The following is a 20513-nucleotide window of genomic DNA, read 5'->3' on the forward strand; positions in this document are numbered from 1 at the left end:
TATAACTATTGGTTTATCATCAGTTATTGAAGACAATGTAATGCAGCAACGGTGGAATCCTAAGCTGGCAACTCTGTACACCGTGGCAAACTAAGGCCCAGGGGTCGGATCCGGCACAATTGCCTTCTAAATCCGGCCTGCAGATGGTCCGGGAATCAGCGTGTTTTTACATAAGTAGAATGTGTCCGTTTATTTAAAATGCATCTTTGGGTTATTTTTGGGGACTGCCTGGTGATTTTACATGAGTAGAATTGTGATTTGCAGTCATACCTCGGGATAAATGTGCTTCAAGTTAAGTATTTAAGTATGTTACTTCCGGGTTTCACCACACGCGCATGCACAGACAGCCAAAATGGCATCACGCGCATGCACGGAAGCGGCAAAACGCGACCCGCACACACGCAGATGCGGGTTGCGTTCGCTTCAGGATGCGAACGGGGCTCCGGAAAAGATCCCGTTCGCATCCCGAGGTATCACTGTATTTAAAATGCATCTCTGGGTTACTTGTGGGGCATAGGAATTCGTTCATTCCCCCCCCCAAAAAAATATATATATATAGTCCGGCCCCCCACAAGGTCTGAGGGACAGTGGACTGGCCCCCTGCTGAAAAAGTTTGCTGACCTTCTGTACCCCATGGGCCAGCAACATGGCAGCCACAGGTACAGAAGTGTCAACAAAGGTTTTCCCTGGTGACCATCCCCACCTGCCTCCCACCACAAAATGAGCTTGAAAGAAGCCTTCTTTAACCAGTAGAACAGTTACTTCAAGCCTATGTGCAATCCAAAGAAGGTTACATTGGGGAAGGGAGAGGTGTGGTGCCCACAACAACATATCCATTTTGCAAATGTGTCCACACCCCCACCCCCAAAACAGGTTGGTGACCCTAGGTGACTACACTTAGGAGCCTAAAGCCCCATCGTACTCGGTTCCAGGGGCATAGCTAAGGGTTGGTGAGTTTGGCACCCAGCGATGGCACAGGCCCAGGGGCCCTCCAAAATCACGCCTTTCCACTCTGGCCCTGAGTAACTAGGAGCCTGCCTGCCCATCTGCATGTTCCCTGGGCTGCTCCTCCACTGCTCTGGGCAGCTGGGCACATCTCCTCTCCTAGAGTGCAAGGGACAGGAGGTGCCAATACAGCTCTTTGCCAAGGGCACAAGGGAGCCTAGGTACACCTCCGCTCAGAGCACAGAACCATGTTGATGTGTGAGGATTTGGGCTACAGGTTCCTTAACAGTGAGCTATCACCCGGAAAAGAAGAATTTCATCTTTTTCAGCATTATGCTGTGCCTCTGAAGAAGATAAAGTGGCTGGGCTGTGGTGCGTACCACATTCATGCCCTAGTTTTCAAATAGGCTCTGGGGAATCACTGAATTAAAAGAAAGATGTTACAAGGGAGCAGTGGCGTAGCGTGGGGGGTGCCAGGGGTGCCGGCCGCACCGGGCGCAACATTTTGGGGGGCGCGTTTGGCCGGCCCCCCTCGAGGAAGCGGGAACCTCTCCAAGGCGCAGCGCGCCGTCGGTGGAGGAAAAGAGCCGCGCAGCAGCAGCAGCAGCAGCAGCAAAGCCGGGAGGAGGAGGAGGTGGAGCGAGCACTCATGCTTGATTTACAGCCAGGAGGAGGGGGTGGAGCTGAGGAGGAGGGAGGGAAGGAGAGCCATGCCAGCAAAAGCGGGCAGCAGCCGCTTACACGCGAGGAGGGACAGACGGGAGCCATAGGGACCCGGAAAAAGCGCCGCGTAGCCAGCAACAGCTGCTGCAGCCTCAGCTAGCAAAGGTCCGTGCGCTCTAAACGGAGCAATGAGGCTGCAGAGGGACGGCAGGGCACAGGAGGGCTCTGAGCCACGAGCGCAGTGAAAACCAGTAAAAAAGTTTTTTAAAAGGCTGCTGGGGACAGGAGGGCACGGGATGAGGGAGAGGGGGAAATTACAATTCTCCCAGCGTCTCAGCTGATCCGCTGAGCAGGACTTGGGTTGCAGGGGATTTGCCATTAGCTGTGTAAAGCAGCAAAGAGGGAGAGAAGGAGCAAAGCGGGAGTGGAAAGGAGCTGCTTACACTGCTGTAAGTGGCTGCTGTCCGGTTGGCTCCTTTAAAGCAACAGTGCTCTTTCCCTCCCCCCTCCCCGCTCAGCTCTCCGAAAAGCTCCTTCTCCACCCACCCCATGCGAGCTCCTTTTCCCCTTAGACCCCCCTCCTGCATTATTAGCCACATCCTTCTCCACCCACCCCACGCGTGTTCCTTGTCCCCTTAGCAGTGGCATAGCGTGGGGGGTGCAGGGGGGCGGCTGTACTGGGCGCAACATCTGGGGGTTAGGGTTAGGGGGCGCAAATCCACGGGTTAGGGGGCGCAAATTGCTTGCCTTGCCCCGGGTGCTGACAACCCACGCTACGCCACTGCAAGGGAGCCTCTCAGCCTACTGATTTCCTGCAATGAAAAGCAGCATGTTTGGTCTGTGTATTAATTGGGGGTATTTTACCAACCCTCCCTTCTTATATGTCAAGAGCAACGGCACTCTAGCCAAGGTCCAGTGGCTCCAGCAGAGGACTTAGAGAGTTCAGTTTTGTTTAACCTTGGTCAAGTCAACGAGAACCCAGGCAACCCAGTTTGCCTGATTATGGTTTTGTAGTCTATCATTTGGGGTATAAAATGTGTGTTGTAATGCCAGCTGAAAAGATGGCAGGATTTGGTCAAATTGGCCTAATTAGCCAAAAACTGTCCAGCAATGGTAGCTTTACTCACAGCTTCAGAAGTTTCTGGGACTTGGAGCTGTTGCAGTTGGGAGAAAGGAAAACAGCTGAGAAATGTGCAATCCTCTTACTCTGGGTGGCCTAGAAGAATCGAGGCTCCACATCTTTAAAATTCCCATTTGGCTTCTGCTGAACTGATAAAATGCAAGTGTAGAGAACAGCTTGCCATGCGATTAGCTCCTTTGTTTCCCCCTGGAAAGATGGGATTATGTATGAAGAAACAGACTTCTGTTTTTCAACCTGAACGGTAGTAAAGTCACAGGGTTAGGGAGCAATCCCAAGCAGATGTAGTTATGGGGGGGGTGCTGGATGAATCCCCCAGGTGCCAATAAGTGGATGCTCACTTTCTTTGCCTGCTGCATTCCTCCCCATAGCCTTTCTCCCCACTGCATCTAGCTCTAGCTAGGCTCCAATATTATAAATTAACCCAGCTATGGAAAAAACTGAGGGTGGGAGGGTTAGGAGGAATGGGAAGAGGATGGATGGTTCAGCACCCCCATCCCTATAACGCTACTTTACTGTTTTGTGGTGATGACACATTTTCAAAGGCAAGAGGCTGCTGCTCTCACATATATTTGAGAGACTCCACATGTTGGCACAGATTCATGGCCTTGTCAAACATGTTTCTTCTCAGGAATCTGTACCAACATGCAGGAACTCTTTAACACCCAGTCTTGTGTATGTTTACTCAGAAGTAAGCCCCCACTATGTCCAGTGGGCTTTGCTCTCCAGTACAGTGCAAAAACCTAAACATTGTCTACATAGGCTGTTGAGGATCCCAAGGAATATGATGCCACTATCTGTTGTGTGTGCCTGTTATGTGGGTTGAATCCAGTGTTAGTTCTGCTCAGAATAGACCCATTTATATTGATGGGCAATACTAACTTTTGTATATTAATTCCAGGGAGTCGTCTCTGAGTGGAACTTAGTTGGTTAAAACCTTGTGGTTTTACTTTTGAACTGTTTTGTTGTTTTAATAAAGAACTTTGTCCAGGTTGCCTTCGGGACCCCCCCCCCCCCGCACCTGACAGTGTGGGGTATTAGGTGGAGTCTGTGAATAAAATAAATAATATAGAAACATTGGTTGCTCACAAAGTATCTGCCAATTGCTGTGGCCAAGTGTGTGTAGAAGGCACATGGCAGCATACACTGTCTTTTTGCATGTTCTCTCGACTCTAAAGAGAGAGATTCAAAAACTGAATCCAACTCTGAATGATTACAAAACGCAAGGTTTGTGGGAGACAGATGGAAAGAGAAAGGAGCCAGGAAAGAGATGGTCAAGTGGTGTTCTAGACATTCACTTGGGTTGGTCATTCCACTCAAAGGTTCTGAGGTAATCAAAATGCTTATAGATTTATCAGTCTAAGTAATGTGATGTGACATTTTTTCAGGACGCAGATCAATTTCACAGTGGCCATTGACTTCACAGCTTCCAATGGTAAGTTTTTTTACAGCAGATGTCTCGCAGAGCTGCTGTTAAGTTTTTGTTCACTTGATTTCCCAATGTTTAAATAATTCTTTTTGGAGATGCACGTATTTATTGAAGTTGTTAAATCTACAGTGCAATCTACAGCATGTTTTCTCAAAACTATTCATTGTGTTCAATTTTACGTCTGCGTAGGACTGTAGCCTAGAGGCATAATACCATATGTGCCTAGTCAGAAATAAGTTATATCACTTTTGCTGCAGTTTACCTCTGAGTAAGTGTGTTGTATCTTCAACCTTGGAAGGTGGGATACATCTTAGGAGCTTCCTCTGTTCCTAAGGCTTCATTCAGACCTCATGAATGCCACACTACAGCCTACCAGACAGTGAACCAACTACTATTCATTCATTCTCTCTCTCTCTTTGGCAGGGAATCCCTCTCAGTCTACTTCCCTTCACTACATGAATCCATACCAGCTCAATGCCTATGCAATGGCACTGAAGGCTGTTGGCGAGATAATCCAGGACTATGACAGTGACAAAATGTTCCCAGCACTTGGGTTTGGAGCCAAAATTCCTCCGGATGGGCGTGTGTCTCATGAGTTCCCCTTGGTACTGACAACCTTCCTTGGAATCACACCAGCACTCAGAAACAGCTTCTTATACTTTGCCTCAAATTGAATCCAATGGCAGGCAAATGGGACCCATCCGCCAACATTCCCTGATGAAGGGAAAATCCCCATGTTCTCCTTCAGCAGGAACTTTTCACCAATAGCAGAATCCTTAAATCTTTTAGAATAAAATCCTAAACACATTTGCTTGGGAGCAAGCCTCATTAAACATAGTAGGACTTAGGTAAAGGTAAAGGGACCCCTGAACATTAGGTCCAGTCGTGGCCAACTCTGGGGTTGCGGCGCTCATCTCGCTTTATTGGCCGACTTCTGGCAAACCAGAACAGCGCACGGAAACACTGTTTACCTTCCCACCAGAGCAGTACCTATTTACCTACTTGCACTTTGACGTGCTTTTGAACTGCTAGGTTGGCAGGAGCAGGGACTGAGCAACGGGAGCTCACCCCGTCACAGGGATTTGAACCGCTGACCTTCTGATCGGCAAGTCCTAGGCTCTGTGGTTTAACCCACAGCGCCACCCGCGTCCATAGTAGGACTTACTCCTGAGCAAACATGAATAGGTTTGCACTATACACCTTTGCTTTCCCATGTGATGGTCTCATCCTTGAAGTCTTACCTGGCAAGGAACATCCGAGAGTCCTGGGGCTGACTTAGATAGGTTTGGGGCCGGTTTCTTTGACATGAGCTTCAGATGCAAAGAAGAATCATCATTTTCATTTGCTGTTGCTGTCCCTCTAAATCCCAAGAGGCAGCTCCCTTTGCATCAGCGTAATATCTGATTGGTGACATTTATTGCACTCCCTTAGCTAGCAGTTCCTCTAGCCAGTGTATTGATCTCTGCCAATGGTCATCCATCAGCTGAGCCAAACATTGAGAATGGGGTGGACAGTGCCGGAGAAAGGGGGGCAGTGGGGGCTGTCCACCCCGGGTTTCATCCCGGGGGTGTGTGTGACAAAATCCTCCCCGGGCATATCGCTGCCACGCCGATCACCCCCCGGGCAGATCACCCCGCCCCATGGATGGATTGCCCTGCCCCCGGGTGCATGAGCGGCTAGCTCCGCCGCTAGGGTGGGGATTCCCAAAAGGGCAAAGAATCAGCCACTCTGCCTGGGGAACTTTCACTTGTCGCTCCCTTTCTTTCCTGCAGAATGGCAATGTTGACAATCCTCACTGTAGTGGAATAGAAGGTATCCTTGAAGCCTATCACCAGAGCCTCAAGACCGTCCAGCTCTATGGTCCAACTAACTTTGCACCGGTGGTTAACCACGTGGCTAGGTATGTCTCATCAGTGCATGGTATCATCACAAAGCATGACAAATGCTAAGTGTGGTTGGAAATGACCCGCAGGTACTGAGAATGCAACTCCCATTCTTATCGGCATATTTGGATGGCTGATGACATTCTGGTAGCTTCTTACAAACCACAAAGCGAGATAACCAGCATAGCCTAATGAAAATGTGGGTTGGTAAAATTCTCCTTACTTCATAACCATGCTATTTTAAACATCGTTTTCAATTCATTATATATGATTTCCCAGTAAGCTTTAACCTTACTACAAGACCATATGTCTTTCAGAATGTGGAGTGTTTAGTTCAGAATTCAGACCACCCTGACAACACTCCTGGCTCTCTTCCTAAATTCTCATGATCTCCTCCCAAAACTCAGATACGCTGCAGCTGTGCAGGACGGTTCCCAGTATTTCGTTTTGCTCATCATCACTGATGGCGTGATATCGGACATGGCCCAGACAAAAGAAGCTATTGTCAACGTGAGTAGCACAGGTTGGGGGTGTTGTCCCAGGAGTTAAGATCTGCCAACAAACAAAAGTGTAACTGCACCTGCCAGGATGGGGAGTAAAATAGTTTCCGGTAGGCAATGTAATATGCTAGAGAGTTAAGATCCTGGGATTTATTTCAAGCCACGGAGCGGGGGGGGAGATGTAGCCACAGCACAGATCTGTTTTCCCACTGCAAAAAGGTCAAACATTCACTAGCCTCACAGGAACTCCACATAGGAGCACTAAATAGTATTTTTAAAAAAATGCTGTTCCTTCTTTACCTTGTAGCCATTTTCTGCCCTCATGTTAACAACATGAATGATACAGCACTTCTAATCAGATTTAGAACTCGCATAGTGCTTAACTTAATTAGTAACCTCTGCACAAGCCTATAAAGTAGACCCCCATTTTAAAGGTGAGGATAACCAAATCTAGCAGCAAGCCTAAACCTTAGGTCTTCCCAACTCACTCTTTTAACCACTGTGTGCCATCCTCTGTTATCTCCTGTCTGATCAAGGCAGCTGATGAAAGATTAAGGGTGAGAGAAAATGACTTGCCCAAGGCTAATTTGCCCATTGCTCAGGCAGGCTCTGAACTCAGGCCTCCCAGGCAAGTTTGAGTATCAGCTGGACCACATGAACTCACAGCAGCTTCCTATTTGCACCATAATTGCTTTAAGCATCCAATCACTTCTCTGGGCAATTTTCCTTTTATCTCCTCCTACCCATGCAGCCATTTTGACACTTCCATGTGCTGTGTTGTGGATGAGGGGTGCTCATTATTAAACTGTTCCAGCCCGGCCAGAGATCAGCCCCAGCAAAGAACACACTGATGATTACACCGTCTGCGTTTTTAACAGCTAAATACAATCAGTGATTGCTGATGGGGAAGAGGAGGAAGTTTGATAATTGGATAAAAAGACAGAGAGTGTGTGTGTTAACAACAACAACAACAACAACAAAAGAGTTCCTGAAGGTGTTTGGCAGGCAAGCAGAATGGAAAGCACAAAGCGTATCACTGTGATTTCTTTAAATAACACAATGGCAAAGCCCATTAGCAAGCAGGAGAGCCTTAGGGTCAGGGAGAGGTCTCAGAAAGGGTTGTTTCTATAAGCAAACAGAAGGGCTTAGCTTATTAAAATTGGAAGAGGTGGCTAAATAAAGTGGGTGAATCTGCTCCCTTTTTCTATGGTAGCAGCAGTTCCTTGCTAAATCAGTTGTGACAATGGGTTAATTCTGATTCCATGACTATGTTAGTTTAGCACCGTGGAGTGTGAATTGGCTCCCGCCCCATCTCCCCCATGGCAATATTCTCAAAATATTTTGCTACCCATATAAGGATGAAGTGGCATTTTGTGCTTTTTAAAAGGTCCAAAGTCTGCACGTATAAAGTGTGATCAGAGTTAAATATACAAATATGCTGCAAAGGAGTGGGGGTAGGGCTAGACTGGCAATATGCCATTACAACCAGCAGCAAACTTAGCAATGCATTTAAAAAGACAAATCTCTCTTCATTGTTCATACGGAATATGGGGAGCGGGGGAACTCAAAGTCCAAGTTCTGCTCCCCCTGGTGTAGTTATTGTGGCGATCACACAGGGTCACAGGACGTTTCACCGTCTATTGATCCCTGTGCCACCACTTTATTTCTCGCTGCCACTACCCAGGCCCTACCTGATACAATACTGAGTCCAATCAGGGTTAAATTGGAACATAAACTTCTATTTATTGCAGTTTAACAAGCGTTTGGTTTCATAAACGGTCTCAGTCAATTACAATCATGGGGTGCCTATCCAGACCTATAACTTCCGCTGTCTGCTCTCATTCACTAAACCACCTCTCAGATTTTACTTGTCTTCCCAGCTCCTAACTGTTCCTGACTCAGCTTATTTCGCTACACTAACTCAACCTCCCCACAGACTCTATCCCAATTCACTCCCACTCCACCAACCTCCCAACAGAACTCTCCCCTTCGCCCCTCCCAGAGCTGGTTTTATAGTTCCTCTGACTCCACCCTCCTGGGTTCTGATTGGGTAACCTGTTTAACTATTTCACCTCCAGCACTCTCATATGTTAACGTCACAGTTATCACAAAAACTGATTTTTGTGAATCGCACATGAGGATCATATTCTCAATATGGCTAAGAGTTGTACTGCCATGGCTGCCTGGACACCCCACTACTCAAGTTCCACATGTGAACATGTCATTGGGCATTTGAAATTCCACCAGTCATTACATAAATCAGATGTGGGGAAACCTTTTCCCCTCCAGATGTCACTGAACTACAACTCCCCACATTCTTGGCCATTGACCATGCTTGCTTGGACTGATGGAAGTTCTAGCTCAGCAGCATCTTTAGGGCCAAAGGTTCCCCTGCCTGGTACAAATGAATAACTACAAAATTATTACGCATATGTATTTAAAAGGCCTAGATCACCATAGTCTTCCACTTATAATTAGGCTGGCTTTGGTTCTAGCTTTCTTATGTTTCTGTGCCAAAGGCAAGCAACAGCTGCTCTCTTCCCACTTCCCAATATTATTTACCTTTAATGCAAATATTCATAACCAAGCAGTGCTTAAGCTAGCCCAGGTGTAGGGAATCTGGGACTACCCAGATGTTGTTGCATCCCTGACCACTGGCTGTGCTGCCTGGAGGTGATGGGAGTTACAGTCTTGCAGCAGACTCCCCATCCCATCTCTGCCCCACACAATCTATGTCCTGATTTCTGACACATCACTTTGCAGCTTTCTGTTTTGAATTCATGCTCTTTTCTCTCTTCCTCTCCTTCCCATCTCAACCCCAACCCTCTGCCACACACATCTTTCTTCCTTCTTTCCTGTTGACTCTCAGGCTGCCAAGCTTCCTATGTCCATAATCATTGTAGGAGTTGGACAGGCTGAATTTGACGGTAAGAACTTTTGTGCAAACAGTCATGAAATATGAGGACTTTCAAATGCTTTGGCTGAAAGGCTGGATCCTATGCTCCTGCTACAATGGCAGCTACTATCCCAGGGGCAGCGGCGTAGCGTGAGTTGTCAGCACCCGGGGCAACGCAAGTAATTTGCGCCCCCTAACCCGGGGCAAGGCACGTAATTTGCGCCCCCCCAACCCCTAACCTGCGAGTTGCCGCAGGCGCTGCCGCCCAAACGACGCCGCTTGCCCGGAGGAGGAGGGGGGCAGAGAGGCGAGGAAAATGCAACGGCCCAGCAGCTGCAGCAGCACCGGCGGAGGCGGGGCTGTGAGGAGGGGCTGCCTGGTGGGACCGGACGAGCGCTGAGAGCCGCTGCCTGCCGGACGCCTTCAGCCCGGGCGCGCGCACAGCTCGTCGGTTCCGCGAGACATGCGGCTCTGCTACAGCCTGCGCCCGAGGCTCTTCGGTGACTCCGGAGGCAGCGAGCGCGCCCCCCCCAGATGTTGCGCCCGGTGCGGCCTGCCCCCCTGGCACCCCCCACGCACCCCCCACTGCCCAGGGGTTAAGGCCAGTATGAGATAGTTGCAATCTATGCTTAAAAGATAAAGGTAAAGGGAACCCTGACCATTAGGTCCAGTCGTGACTGACTCTGGGGTTGCGGCGCTCATCTCGCTTTACTGGCTAAGGGAGCCGCCGTACAGCTTCCAGTCATGTGGCCAGCATGACTAAGCTGATTCTGGCAAATCAGAGCAGCACACGGAAACGCCGTTTACCTTCCTGCCTATTCATCTACTTGCACTTTGACGTGCTTTCGAACTGCTAGGTTGGCAGGAGCAGGGACCGAGCAACGGGAGCTCACCCCGTCGCAGGGATTCGAACCGCCGACCTTCTGATCGGCAAGTCCCAGCAGCAAAACCAACAGAACCATGTCCAGCAATAGGCACTAATATAGCAGTGCTGATAGAAACACCCATTGCAACTACGGTATCACCCACCCACTGCAGCTTTGCATACCAGCGATGACACTGGATTAGCCATTGTCAGAAAGCAGAAAAACATATATTGTAAATAATGCATTGATACCATCCAACCAGATCCTTCTCTCCCCCATCTGGCTGAGTTTGGCTGGTGAGTGGGGCCACCCACCTGTCAGTCACCTGACATCAGTTAATCCAATTTTGCCCACATAGTTTTGAATCAAGCCATGCAGGCAAAGGCACGGTGCTTTGCAAGCCCTGGCTTTCATTATTGCATAGTGCTGTGTGGCATATTTTGAAGCCCCAGTGCTCTGCCCGCCCCCTTTAGGCCCAACTGCATCTCCACCTGCAGAGAGTAAGTGGGCATGGTGCCAGCGGCAGAAGAAGCCTCTCGGGCACCTGGGGTGGGGCACCCAGGACAGGGTGATGCAGCACCCTTAGTAGGGATGGAGCATGCAGTGCCCTTAGGGAAGGACAGGACAGGGGCGCCCTACAGCTGGGGGGGAGGCAGCGGGCAGACATTGTGGAGCCTGCAGGTGCCTGAGATGCATGGCTTATGCGCGCTGCAGACCCTGCTGTGAGTGCCGCCTGCCATTTTGTCACACACACCCCTCAGTGGGGGCACCCGCAGTGGGCTGCACCTACCGCACCCACCCTTGCTACGCCCCTGCATGGTGCTCCTTTGCAAGCAACATCCATGCAGAAAAGCCACTTGAAAAGAAAAAGGGTGCTCCTTTGGGGGCAAAGGAGAGCCAGAAGAACTAACTCCACTTCTCTTGGTCAGGGGGGCGTAGAGCAACATTTCCTCCCCACTCCCCTGCTCCTGGCTGAATGTTTACTTGAGAGGGAAAGCCCCTCCCTAAAACTACTTTAGGGCTACAGGTGGTCCCCAGGTTAGCTCAGGGCAGGTGACCCTGATTCGGGACCCCTGCATCCATGACACGGGGCAGATGGGGGCAGCTGTGCACACCCCTATAGTCACTATAGATTTGCAGATATTCCCATAGGCATTGAATGATGCATGATTAGCCCAGTGTGATATTCAGTTGTACCTTGGAAGTTGAACGGAATCCGTTCTGGAAGTCTGCTCAACTTCCGGAAACCAAAGCTCGGCTTCTGCTTGGCTGCAGAAGCGTCCTGCAGCCAATCAGAAGCTGTGGAAGCCACGCTAGACGTTCAGCTTCCAAAAATCATTCGAAAACCAGAACACTCACTTCCATTTTTCGATTGTTGGGGAGCCGAAACGTATGAGTTCCAAGGCGTTTGGCAACCAAGGTACAGTTGTATGCAGAAAGTGCTGCAAAGCAACAGCTAACCTTTCTCATATATGTATTTATGCCACCAATTGCAAACTCCATGCCTCAGATTTGGCAGTCCCTGATTCAAAAAAACAAGGCTGAAAGGCTGTATAGTGAAATCAACAGGTAGAATATAACAGATTGATTATATCTTGCAGTGAGCAATGAGAAACAGACATTGATAGGGCCATCAGTAGAGCAAATTAGAATATGCGAAATGAAAATTGAATGTGGTTTTCCTGCTTGACTCTCTGAAAGAAGACAGTGGAGCTCTTTGCTCATATTGCCTTTTTCAGATAATGGAACAGCTTATCAGTCATGACATAGAGGAGTTTCGTTTGCCTCCTGCAGTCTTTGACTCCTTTGCACCCTTACTCATGCTATCTATGATTAATCCTCCTTCTTTCCTTCCGTTCATCCCTCCCCACAATGGACAGCCATGGTGGAGCTGGATGGAGATGACATTCGAATCTCGTCCCGTGGAAAGATTGCAGAACGTGACATTGTCCAGGTATGTTTTTTTAATTTTTTTAAAAATAAACCACAATCTGCCTTGTGTGCCAGTCTTGTTGCAGAACAGGCAAGAGCTGAAGAGCCTCCATGCTTCAAAGCTGACTTGTGTTTGTCAGTGTGGGGGTTTTCAGCTCACTTTCGGTGTGTGAGGAGACCCAACAGCAGCTGTTACTCTGCTTTCCTGGCAGGCATTGGAGACTTGTCCAGTGGAAGGAATGGCGTGCTGCCCCACCAACCTTGAACCTGCCCTCAGCCCACCCCCACCTGCCTGCCTGCTTACAACCAACCCAGGGGGCGGCACTGTCTGCCAGCTTCCTCCTTAGTCTCAGGGTTGCCAGAACTCAACCGGGAGGAGGAAAACTAGGACAAAACCGGGGCAAGTTGGCTCTGCCTGTGGTTGGCTCTGGCTACACCTACTGTTGCACTCCCCTACCTTCCGGCTCATGAGTCCTAATGGGACACCAGTCACCACTACCAGCAGATGGGTCTCTATTGCTTGCTGGGAGGGTGAGGTTGGTGTGGTGTGAACACACTAGCAGAGACAGTCTGGCATCTTTGCACTGCACTGACTTCCCTGCCCTTCCTAGTAAGCAAGAGCAACCCACCTGCTGGCAAGCTAGTATAATGGTTCCACTGCACCAGGCAAACCATTTCTGATCCTCACTGAACTGAATGTGCCAAGACAGGGTTCTCTGAGTTACATGGTTCCGTAGCTCCAGAAGTCTTGCATCACTCTGAATATGCACCTGAATAGAGGAAAGAAAACAAGGCTGTCAGGGATGGGTGAGAACTATTGCCAGGGCAACAGCTCACTATTTGGCATCTTCAGTTAAAAGGATGATAGGGTAGCAAGGTGCCATGAAAGACCTCTCAGGTACATACTCCAGAGAGCTGCTGCCCGTCAGCTTAGACTGGCCCAGATGCAATAATAGTGTATCTTGATACAAGGCAACTTCCTGTTGGACTATGCTGAAATGGCAAAGCTGACCAGAAAGCTCAGAAACCAAGAAGATAAAAACTTCTCATTCAAGAAAGAATGGGGGGAAATTATAGTCTATTTAGGAGACCATTGTAAGCAGATGAAAACATTAGCAGGATTTTAATAACACTTATAATGTAACAAACACTATGGACAATATGGAGAGAGAGATATATATATGAAATAATATGCACTTGAAAATGTTGACAGGACCCATGGAAGTCTGGAGATTCAGAGAAATCTCTGAATATGATGATCTATTTGGTATTGTTATAACTTTACTTTTGTAAAATCAAATAAACGTGTGTGGGGTTTTTTTTAAAAAAGATACAAGGCAACTTCCTATATTTTCTAATATGTATTTAATTCTGTAGCCCACCCCATCCTGAAGATTTGAGGTGAGTAACAATTAAAAGACATAGCCTATCAAAAGAGGTTAACTTACCAGAGAGCAGCAAATTCCATTGCAAAGCTGGGGAAGTTTTGGCGTGATCTCTGCCTGGCGAACTGCTCAAGTTTTGCCACCTGTGATCTTTCTATACGAATGCGGTCCAGCCTTCCTGGATCAGGGAAGTCTCTGTTGTAAGGCTATATATTGCCTTTTGAATGATTTGTCTTTCATGCCTTCAATATACTGTTCTCTCTCCCAGTTTGTCCCATTCCGAGATTACATTGACCGCACAGGAAACCACGTCCTGAGTATGGCTCGGCTGGCTAAGGACGTTCTTGCTGAGATTCCCGACCAGTTCATCTCCTACATGAAGGGACGCGGCATCAAACCCAACCCAGCTCCACCTCCGTACACCCCCACAGGCCACACCCTTCAGACAGAAATCTGAACGCCAGGAGAGGAAAGCAGCACTTGAGGGCAGGTGCCTACAAAACACAGGTCACTCTCTTGGATCAGCTCTCAACTTTCTGTGGGCAGACTGACATCCGGGCAGTGACCACACCACAAAATGAAAATCTACAGTGTACTCTTTTCTGCAAAAAAAAATTAATAATAATCCTCTCTGAGAGCTGGTTTACTGCTGCCATTCTGGCACACCAATGTGCATCGTTGGAAGGACGGACCAGCCGTGAAACCTGGGGGGAAATAAGGGTTTTGATTTCATTTCATTTTGTTAAAGGACAAGCCCTGTTGTTGGCAAGTTTCCTCGTTTCCTATTTGGGGAGATCACCATGGTGAGAGAAGTCCAGCCTGTCTTGGTAGGCCTCATAAGGAGGCACAGATCATTCATTTCTCTATGGTTTGTGTGATGAAGCAGCCCTTTCTCCATGCATCTTCCCTTGCCCCACCCCTTACACCTGAATGATTTGGGGTCTTCTTCTTTTTAAAGCCCATGTATAGTCCAGCTGCCACCTCAAGTCTTCTGACACTTCTTCCTCGCTTTGTAATGGCTCAGCTTATGGATTGACCTGGCAGGCTGAATATTGTGATCAAGTGACCGTGTGATGTCGTCTCTTAATGCTGCTGGTGTTGCTGCTGTTCTTTGTACTGCATCCAGTCCCTAAATTGCTTAACCCCACCCCCTTATTCTTTGTAAATCTACTTTGACAAATATTTGTGCAGGCCTGGATTGTTTGTTCCCTTGCTTGTTTGGTTTTTGTGTCTCTGTTAAGTCCCTTTTGCATTTTTTAACCCCTGGTTTTCAGCAAATTGCTGTCTAGATTTGATATCTGAGAAGGTATTATTGTGCAGGGCAGAGAGAGAGAGAGAGAGAGAGAGAGAGAGAGAGAGAGAGAGAGAATAAATGGGCCTTATTTTTGACCTCTTCGCACTTCTGCCCATCAGAGTGATAACTTACAAGTGGTATCCTCAGTCAGGATGATCTTGAAGTTTGGGCTTCATAGAGTGTGTTCATAGAGTGACAGGAAAAGTTACTTCCCAGGGTTATGTAGGAATGGGCATAGCTCCTGTGTTGCACTTTGGTATCTCCTTTCTTCATTTCAGCCTTTGCAGAACTTGGACCTGCTATATAAAAACTCCAGCTTGGCATGGATCAGAAAAGCTGCATATAACTCTGAAAGCTGCTTTCCCCACCTGGAGCTCTCCAGATGTTTTGAGCTGCAATTCCCATCAGCTCCAGGCAGCACCCAATGAGGCTTGTAACTCAAAACATCTGGCAGGCAGCAATTTGGGGGAGGCTGTTCTAAAGCAGTGGTGACCTACCAGATGTTGCTGGACTCAGCTCCCATCATCCCTGACCATGCTGACTGGGGCTGAAAGGAGTTGGATTCCAACATGATCTGGAGGACCACAAGGTCTCCTGCTGTGCTCTGACACAAAACCATACTCAGACTCCTAGAATTTTCCAAACTCTCCCCTGGAAAGCCCCTGGAAAGGTTAGTGGGGGTTTGTGTGTGTGTTAAAAAAATTGTTTATGTACATATTTATTTCAGTTTATACCCCGTCCTCAACTCAGGGCAACTCAGCTGAATTTAAAAGTACCGTACCTCTCATTAAGCCAAGCAGATATTTTAATCGTATCCCTTTTAAAACCAGAAATTCTAGACAAGTGCCCTTTTCTGATTCACTCATGGATGAAGCCCTCACCCATTCATTCATTCATTCATTTCATTTATTTATTTCATTTATTTATTATTTCATGTATTTATTTATTTATTATTTCATGTATTTATTTATTTATTATTTCATGTATTTTTTATTTATTATTTCATGTATTTTTTATTATTTATTTATTTATTTATTTATTTATTTATTTATTTATTTATTTTATTTGTATACCTCCCTTCACCACAAGATCTCAGGGCAGGTCGCAGAATAAAAATACAAGTAAATAATTAAAACAAAAACAAAATAACGCGCGCCCTCCCTTCCCACAGACACATTTAGAAAGCTGTAGAAAACTAATCAGCCAAAGGTCTGGTTGAAGATAAATGCTTTTGCCTGGTGCCCTAAAGTATATAATGAAGGTGCCAGGAGAACCTCCCTGGGGAGAGCATTCCATAGACGGGGAGCCACTGCAGATAAGACTGGTTCTCGTGTTGCCACCCTCCGGGCCTCACGTGGAAGAGGCACACGAAGGCAAGACATTAGTCCTGCCCATCAACTGCCCCACCTGCAGATGTCAAAGAGAAGTAGAGCTGTGTGTCATCAGCATATTGCTGGCATATTGCCCTTTGCCACTTCCTCCTTATTCCACCACCTCTTCACCTGTATTGTCTCTCCGTATTCCAGATCCAGTTCCCTTACCCCAATCACTAACCAACCGTACTACCAGGGCATTTCGTTCTCTCTTGCATCTCCACCTTCCAGAGCAGCACTGATTCCCAAGGGTACGTCGGGCAGCTACCACTCCTATGTGATGATAGGTAAGGAGCTCCTGGAAGCTATTCACAAATCTCCAGGGCAAAAATGGGGAACCTGTGGCCCTCCAGATGTTGTTAGACTACAGCTACCATCGTGCTTCACCACTGGCCATTTAGAGGCCCTCTGGTTCTCTGTCTCTGGAGAAAGAAAGGTGCTGGGGAAGAAGATTGATGGCCAGTGAGATCCTGCTTCCAAGGCTAACTGCTGAATCATAGAACTGTAGACTTCAAAGGGATCCCAAGGGTCATCTAGTCCAACCCCCTGCAATGCAGGAATCTTTTGCCCAATTTGGGGCTCAAACCCACAAACCTGAGATTAAGAGCCTCATGCTCTACTCACTGAGCTGTTCTTGTTTATTAAGCTGAAGCTCTTAAGGATTCGAAGGGCTTTTTTTATGTAGGCCAACAAAAATATGCTCCAGCTTCCATTTTCAAGTTTCAATCCTTATTCGGCAAGGTTTTTTAACCACGGGTTTCATGCATTTGTAAAATCACAAACTGCTTTCCTTCCTCCCCCCCCCCCCTTTAGCTGGTTGCTTGAGGTGTTCCAGGGATGTCTTAACTCACAGGGAGCCAGATCCCCAAACCTTTCTTAGCTATTAGGGATCGGATCTGCTCTGGAGCTGGACAGCTCTTTTGCTAACTGGAATAATGATGAAAGATGCACTTAGAAGTAGCCTAGCTAGTACTCTCCCCTCCCTACTTAAGAAGTTGTTGGGGAGCACACTAGGCACTTGCTAAGCACTTTCCAAATTATTCTTCTTATTGAGAATAGATAAATGCTGGCGGTAGCATAATGTGAAAGGAAGCGCATTGCTTATGTGAGATCCTTAGATTTTATATTCCCTATCACCTTCCCCTTTCCTAGACTAACAGCTGACTACACAATATAAGTCAACAAGACTATGGACAGCTGGTCAATGACTGCTTGCCAAACCTAGGCTCATATGTTGAAAATATTCCAAGTGAAATAAGGAGGAAATTTCCACTCTAAACAGACACACCACTGGGATCCTGCAGTACACTTTTAAAAACCAAGGTGCTGTATAGTATAGTATTTCCTTCAAGTGGCTCTCTAACCCACCTTTGTAACTATCAGGCAAAATTGGGACAAGATTCAGGTCAGTTTGGTGACTGGAATGGAAGGATAAATTTATGTATGAGAGCAAAGAATGATTCATTATTTACCTTTAGGGCACCTTAAACACTTCATGGGGCTTAGGGTTGTGCTCAGTGATAGTCCTATGAATAGTAGGCCCATTGAAATTAATGAACATGACAAACTTAGGTCCATTGACCTCAGTGGGTTTAGCCTGAGTAAAACTTAGCTGAATACAACCCCTACAAAGTTGTCGTCTTCTTCCTCACCACTTTAGCTACATTGGATTCTGTCTAAGTGGCCACTTATAGCTACTTTTGAGATGAAGTCTTGGTTGGCTGGCTTGGCTCGTAAACTGTTACAGAGCTAGTCAGCCAGCAAGTTTTCTAATACTCACCTGAGCTCAGTGGTGGATTTCTGTTGGTCTTTGAGGAACTTCAGCTTTGCCAGTTGATAGTAAGTGACACTTAGTCTCCCTCTCTGGGACAGATCCTGTGCTGATGCAGGGTCAGCATCACCTATAACTCAACCAGAAATGATCAGTTTTGGGGATGGCGTTGCTGTATTAAATTACTTTTCCCACATGATGAATAGCACAGACTCGGGGCAATCCTGCACTGGCGATGATCAGTGGGAGCTTTGCCATTGCCTTTGCTTTGGGATGTGGATTATACTCTAAAACTGCAACCTTGAAGAGCATATTATCTTCCAATTTCCAAAAGAAGTAAGCGAGTGAGAATACTGTTTCTCTGCCTCTTTTGTCTTAGCAGTATTAATACATTACCCCAGAAGTGGAAGCCTCCATACAGGAGACAGTGGGAGGCACATCTAATATGCTGTCTAGTTCTGCAGGAGCAGAGGTACAACGGAGCAGTGTTTGCCTGTGCTAATTTGTACCCCATCTGTCTGTGCATTGTCACATCATCCCAAGAGTGACTGGGGAAGTGCTACATAAGCTATGGTTTTGTATGCCACATCTCTGCCCACCCGTTGGGTGAAGCATGGCACTGAAACTCCCCTGCTCCCAAGTTTATATGAGTGGATCAGCACGATGTATATACATCATGCAAATGTGTGCCTACAGATGGAAGGGGCTGGCGGACATCTTGGGCACAAACACATTTAAAGATCAGGTAGTGGGTTGGGCATACCTGTTGAATCCCAGGCCCATTGACTAGGTCTTAGGTGTTGGAAACAGCAGGAATTCTCCAGGTGACCTAGTTTGAAGCCTCAAAGGAAGCCTGTTGTATGTACAGTCTACTCCCAAATCCAAATTTTCTCTGGCTTCTGGAGTTTCTTACAGCCACCCAGCATGTTCCATTTCCCCTCCTCCCTTCACGACTGTTTTTATTTGCATGGCAATGGCCTTTCTCTCTTTTATGCTACCGTTTCCTGCGTTGAATGTCTGATGTAATATAGTTCCTATTGGACTGCCTTAAACTGAAATAAATGATTCCTTTTATTAAAGCACTGTGTGAGCTTTTATCTCGCGGCACAAATGATTTATTCAGGCTATTATCTGATGTCCCTAAATTAGGAGGACAACCTAGAAGAAGAAAAAAGCACTCTCAGGACAGAGAAATGTAGACTGTAATGTTGTTACATAAATGCTGAAAAAGGAATAAAGTAATGGAAATTTTTAGAAACAAAATCTTTACCAATGAAAGATTGTATTCTCTTTCCCTATGTGAGTGACTGGGTTGTATAATTTATATATATATACCCACACAACTTGTAACTTAGCAGTAATTGCTACAAAATACATGCACTCATTAAACGCACTAAGCTACATAAAGGTTACAAAAAGCAAGTACAGGCTACATCATTACAGAAGTGCATTCAAGCAGATCTTGAATCAAAATCCTAAAATCAAAAAACCCTTAGCAGCATTTTTACAAGAACGACAAGAAGGGGTAGGGACTACTGGCGTGATTTAGACAGATGTAGCAGTCCCAGCTCCTTCCTACTCAGATTTCATTGAGTATGAAGGTCTACTCAGAAATAGATCCTACTGGGACTTAGGATTGTGTGCTTAGGATTGCAGCCTTGGTATCTAAATTTCAAATTCATTGAATTCCAAAGTAATTTCCTACAAGAACTTGCTTTTGGCAGAATTCTCAAGACTAAAGAAAATGTGGAGAAGATAGAACACACAAAAACGGGGGAGAAGCTTTGCTATAAAAATCTGATCGTCACAAAAACTTCAGATTCTGTTATTATTCACTACAGAAACAGCCTATGAAATTGTACACATGTCAGTCCAGGTGCGCAAAGTACAATAAAAACCCTTTCAAGTCCTCATCTCCTTTTAATTGCATAATACTGTTAGGCATTTGGGTAGGGGAGTAGGTTGTATGCTGAGACCCTTCTACGTTCTGGGTCCGGAAAGTGCCAAATTTTAAACAAGGATTCAAATTCCTGGAATAGCTAGGCTTGCTTCCTAGTGAGGCGATAGCCTAGACCATTGAGGGAACAAAGGAAGTAGCTCTGTGCCAGATACCAAATGGACGTGGTCCCCTCCCTTGACTCACTGGTAGTTAGTTTAAAAAGAAAAAAAGCCAGAGTTGAGAGGGGAGAGTTGAGGTGGAAGCTAGACGCTAGAATCAGGAAGCTGGGAAAGCAGATGGAGAGAGCCATGCCTGATTTCTGCTGGAATCCAAAGCTGTGGCTATGGGGGAAGCAAGGCCTTAATGCTCCACCGTAGGCTCAGGTTGTATGTGTAAATAAATCATATATCACAAAGATATCACCGCTCCCTTATTCCAGAGGAAACCTGAACTCTGGGTAGGTGCCTGGGGCACTTGGAAACTTGAACAGATCAGAGAT

General features: G+C 46.9%; 1 protein-coding gene across 1 annotated transcript in view; it reads left to right on the forward strand.

Moving 5' to 3' along the window:
- CPNE5 (copine 5) overlaps positions 1-15921 on the forward strand; it is a 133585-nt gene extending 117664 nt beyond the window's left edge. The window contains exons 14-20 of the mRNA XM_081194239.1: positions 4135-4181; positions 4599-4780; positions 5948-6075; positions 6466-6568; positions 9428-9485; positions 12201-12274; positions 13906-15921. Coding sequence (XP_081050365.1) covers positions 4135-4181; positions 4599-4780; positions 5948-6075; positions 6466-6568; positions 9428-9485; positions 12201-12274; positions 13906-14094 — 781 coding nt within the window. The 3' untranslated portion in view covers positions 14095-15921. The remainder of the gene's footprint in view (positions 1-4134; positions 4182-4598; positions 4781-5947; positions 6076-6465; positions 6569-9427; positions 9486-12200; positions 12275-13905) is intronic.
- The last annotated feature ends 4592 nt before the right edge of the window (positions 15922-20513 follow it).

The sequence above is a fragment of the Podarcis bocagei genome (assembly GCF_964188305.1).
Source record: "Podarcis bocagei genome assembly, chromosome: 5".
NCBI classification, from domain to species: domain Eukaryota; kingdom Metazoa; phylum Chordata; class Lepidosauria; order Squamata; family Lacertidae; genus Podarcis; species Podarcis bocagei.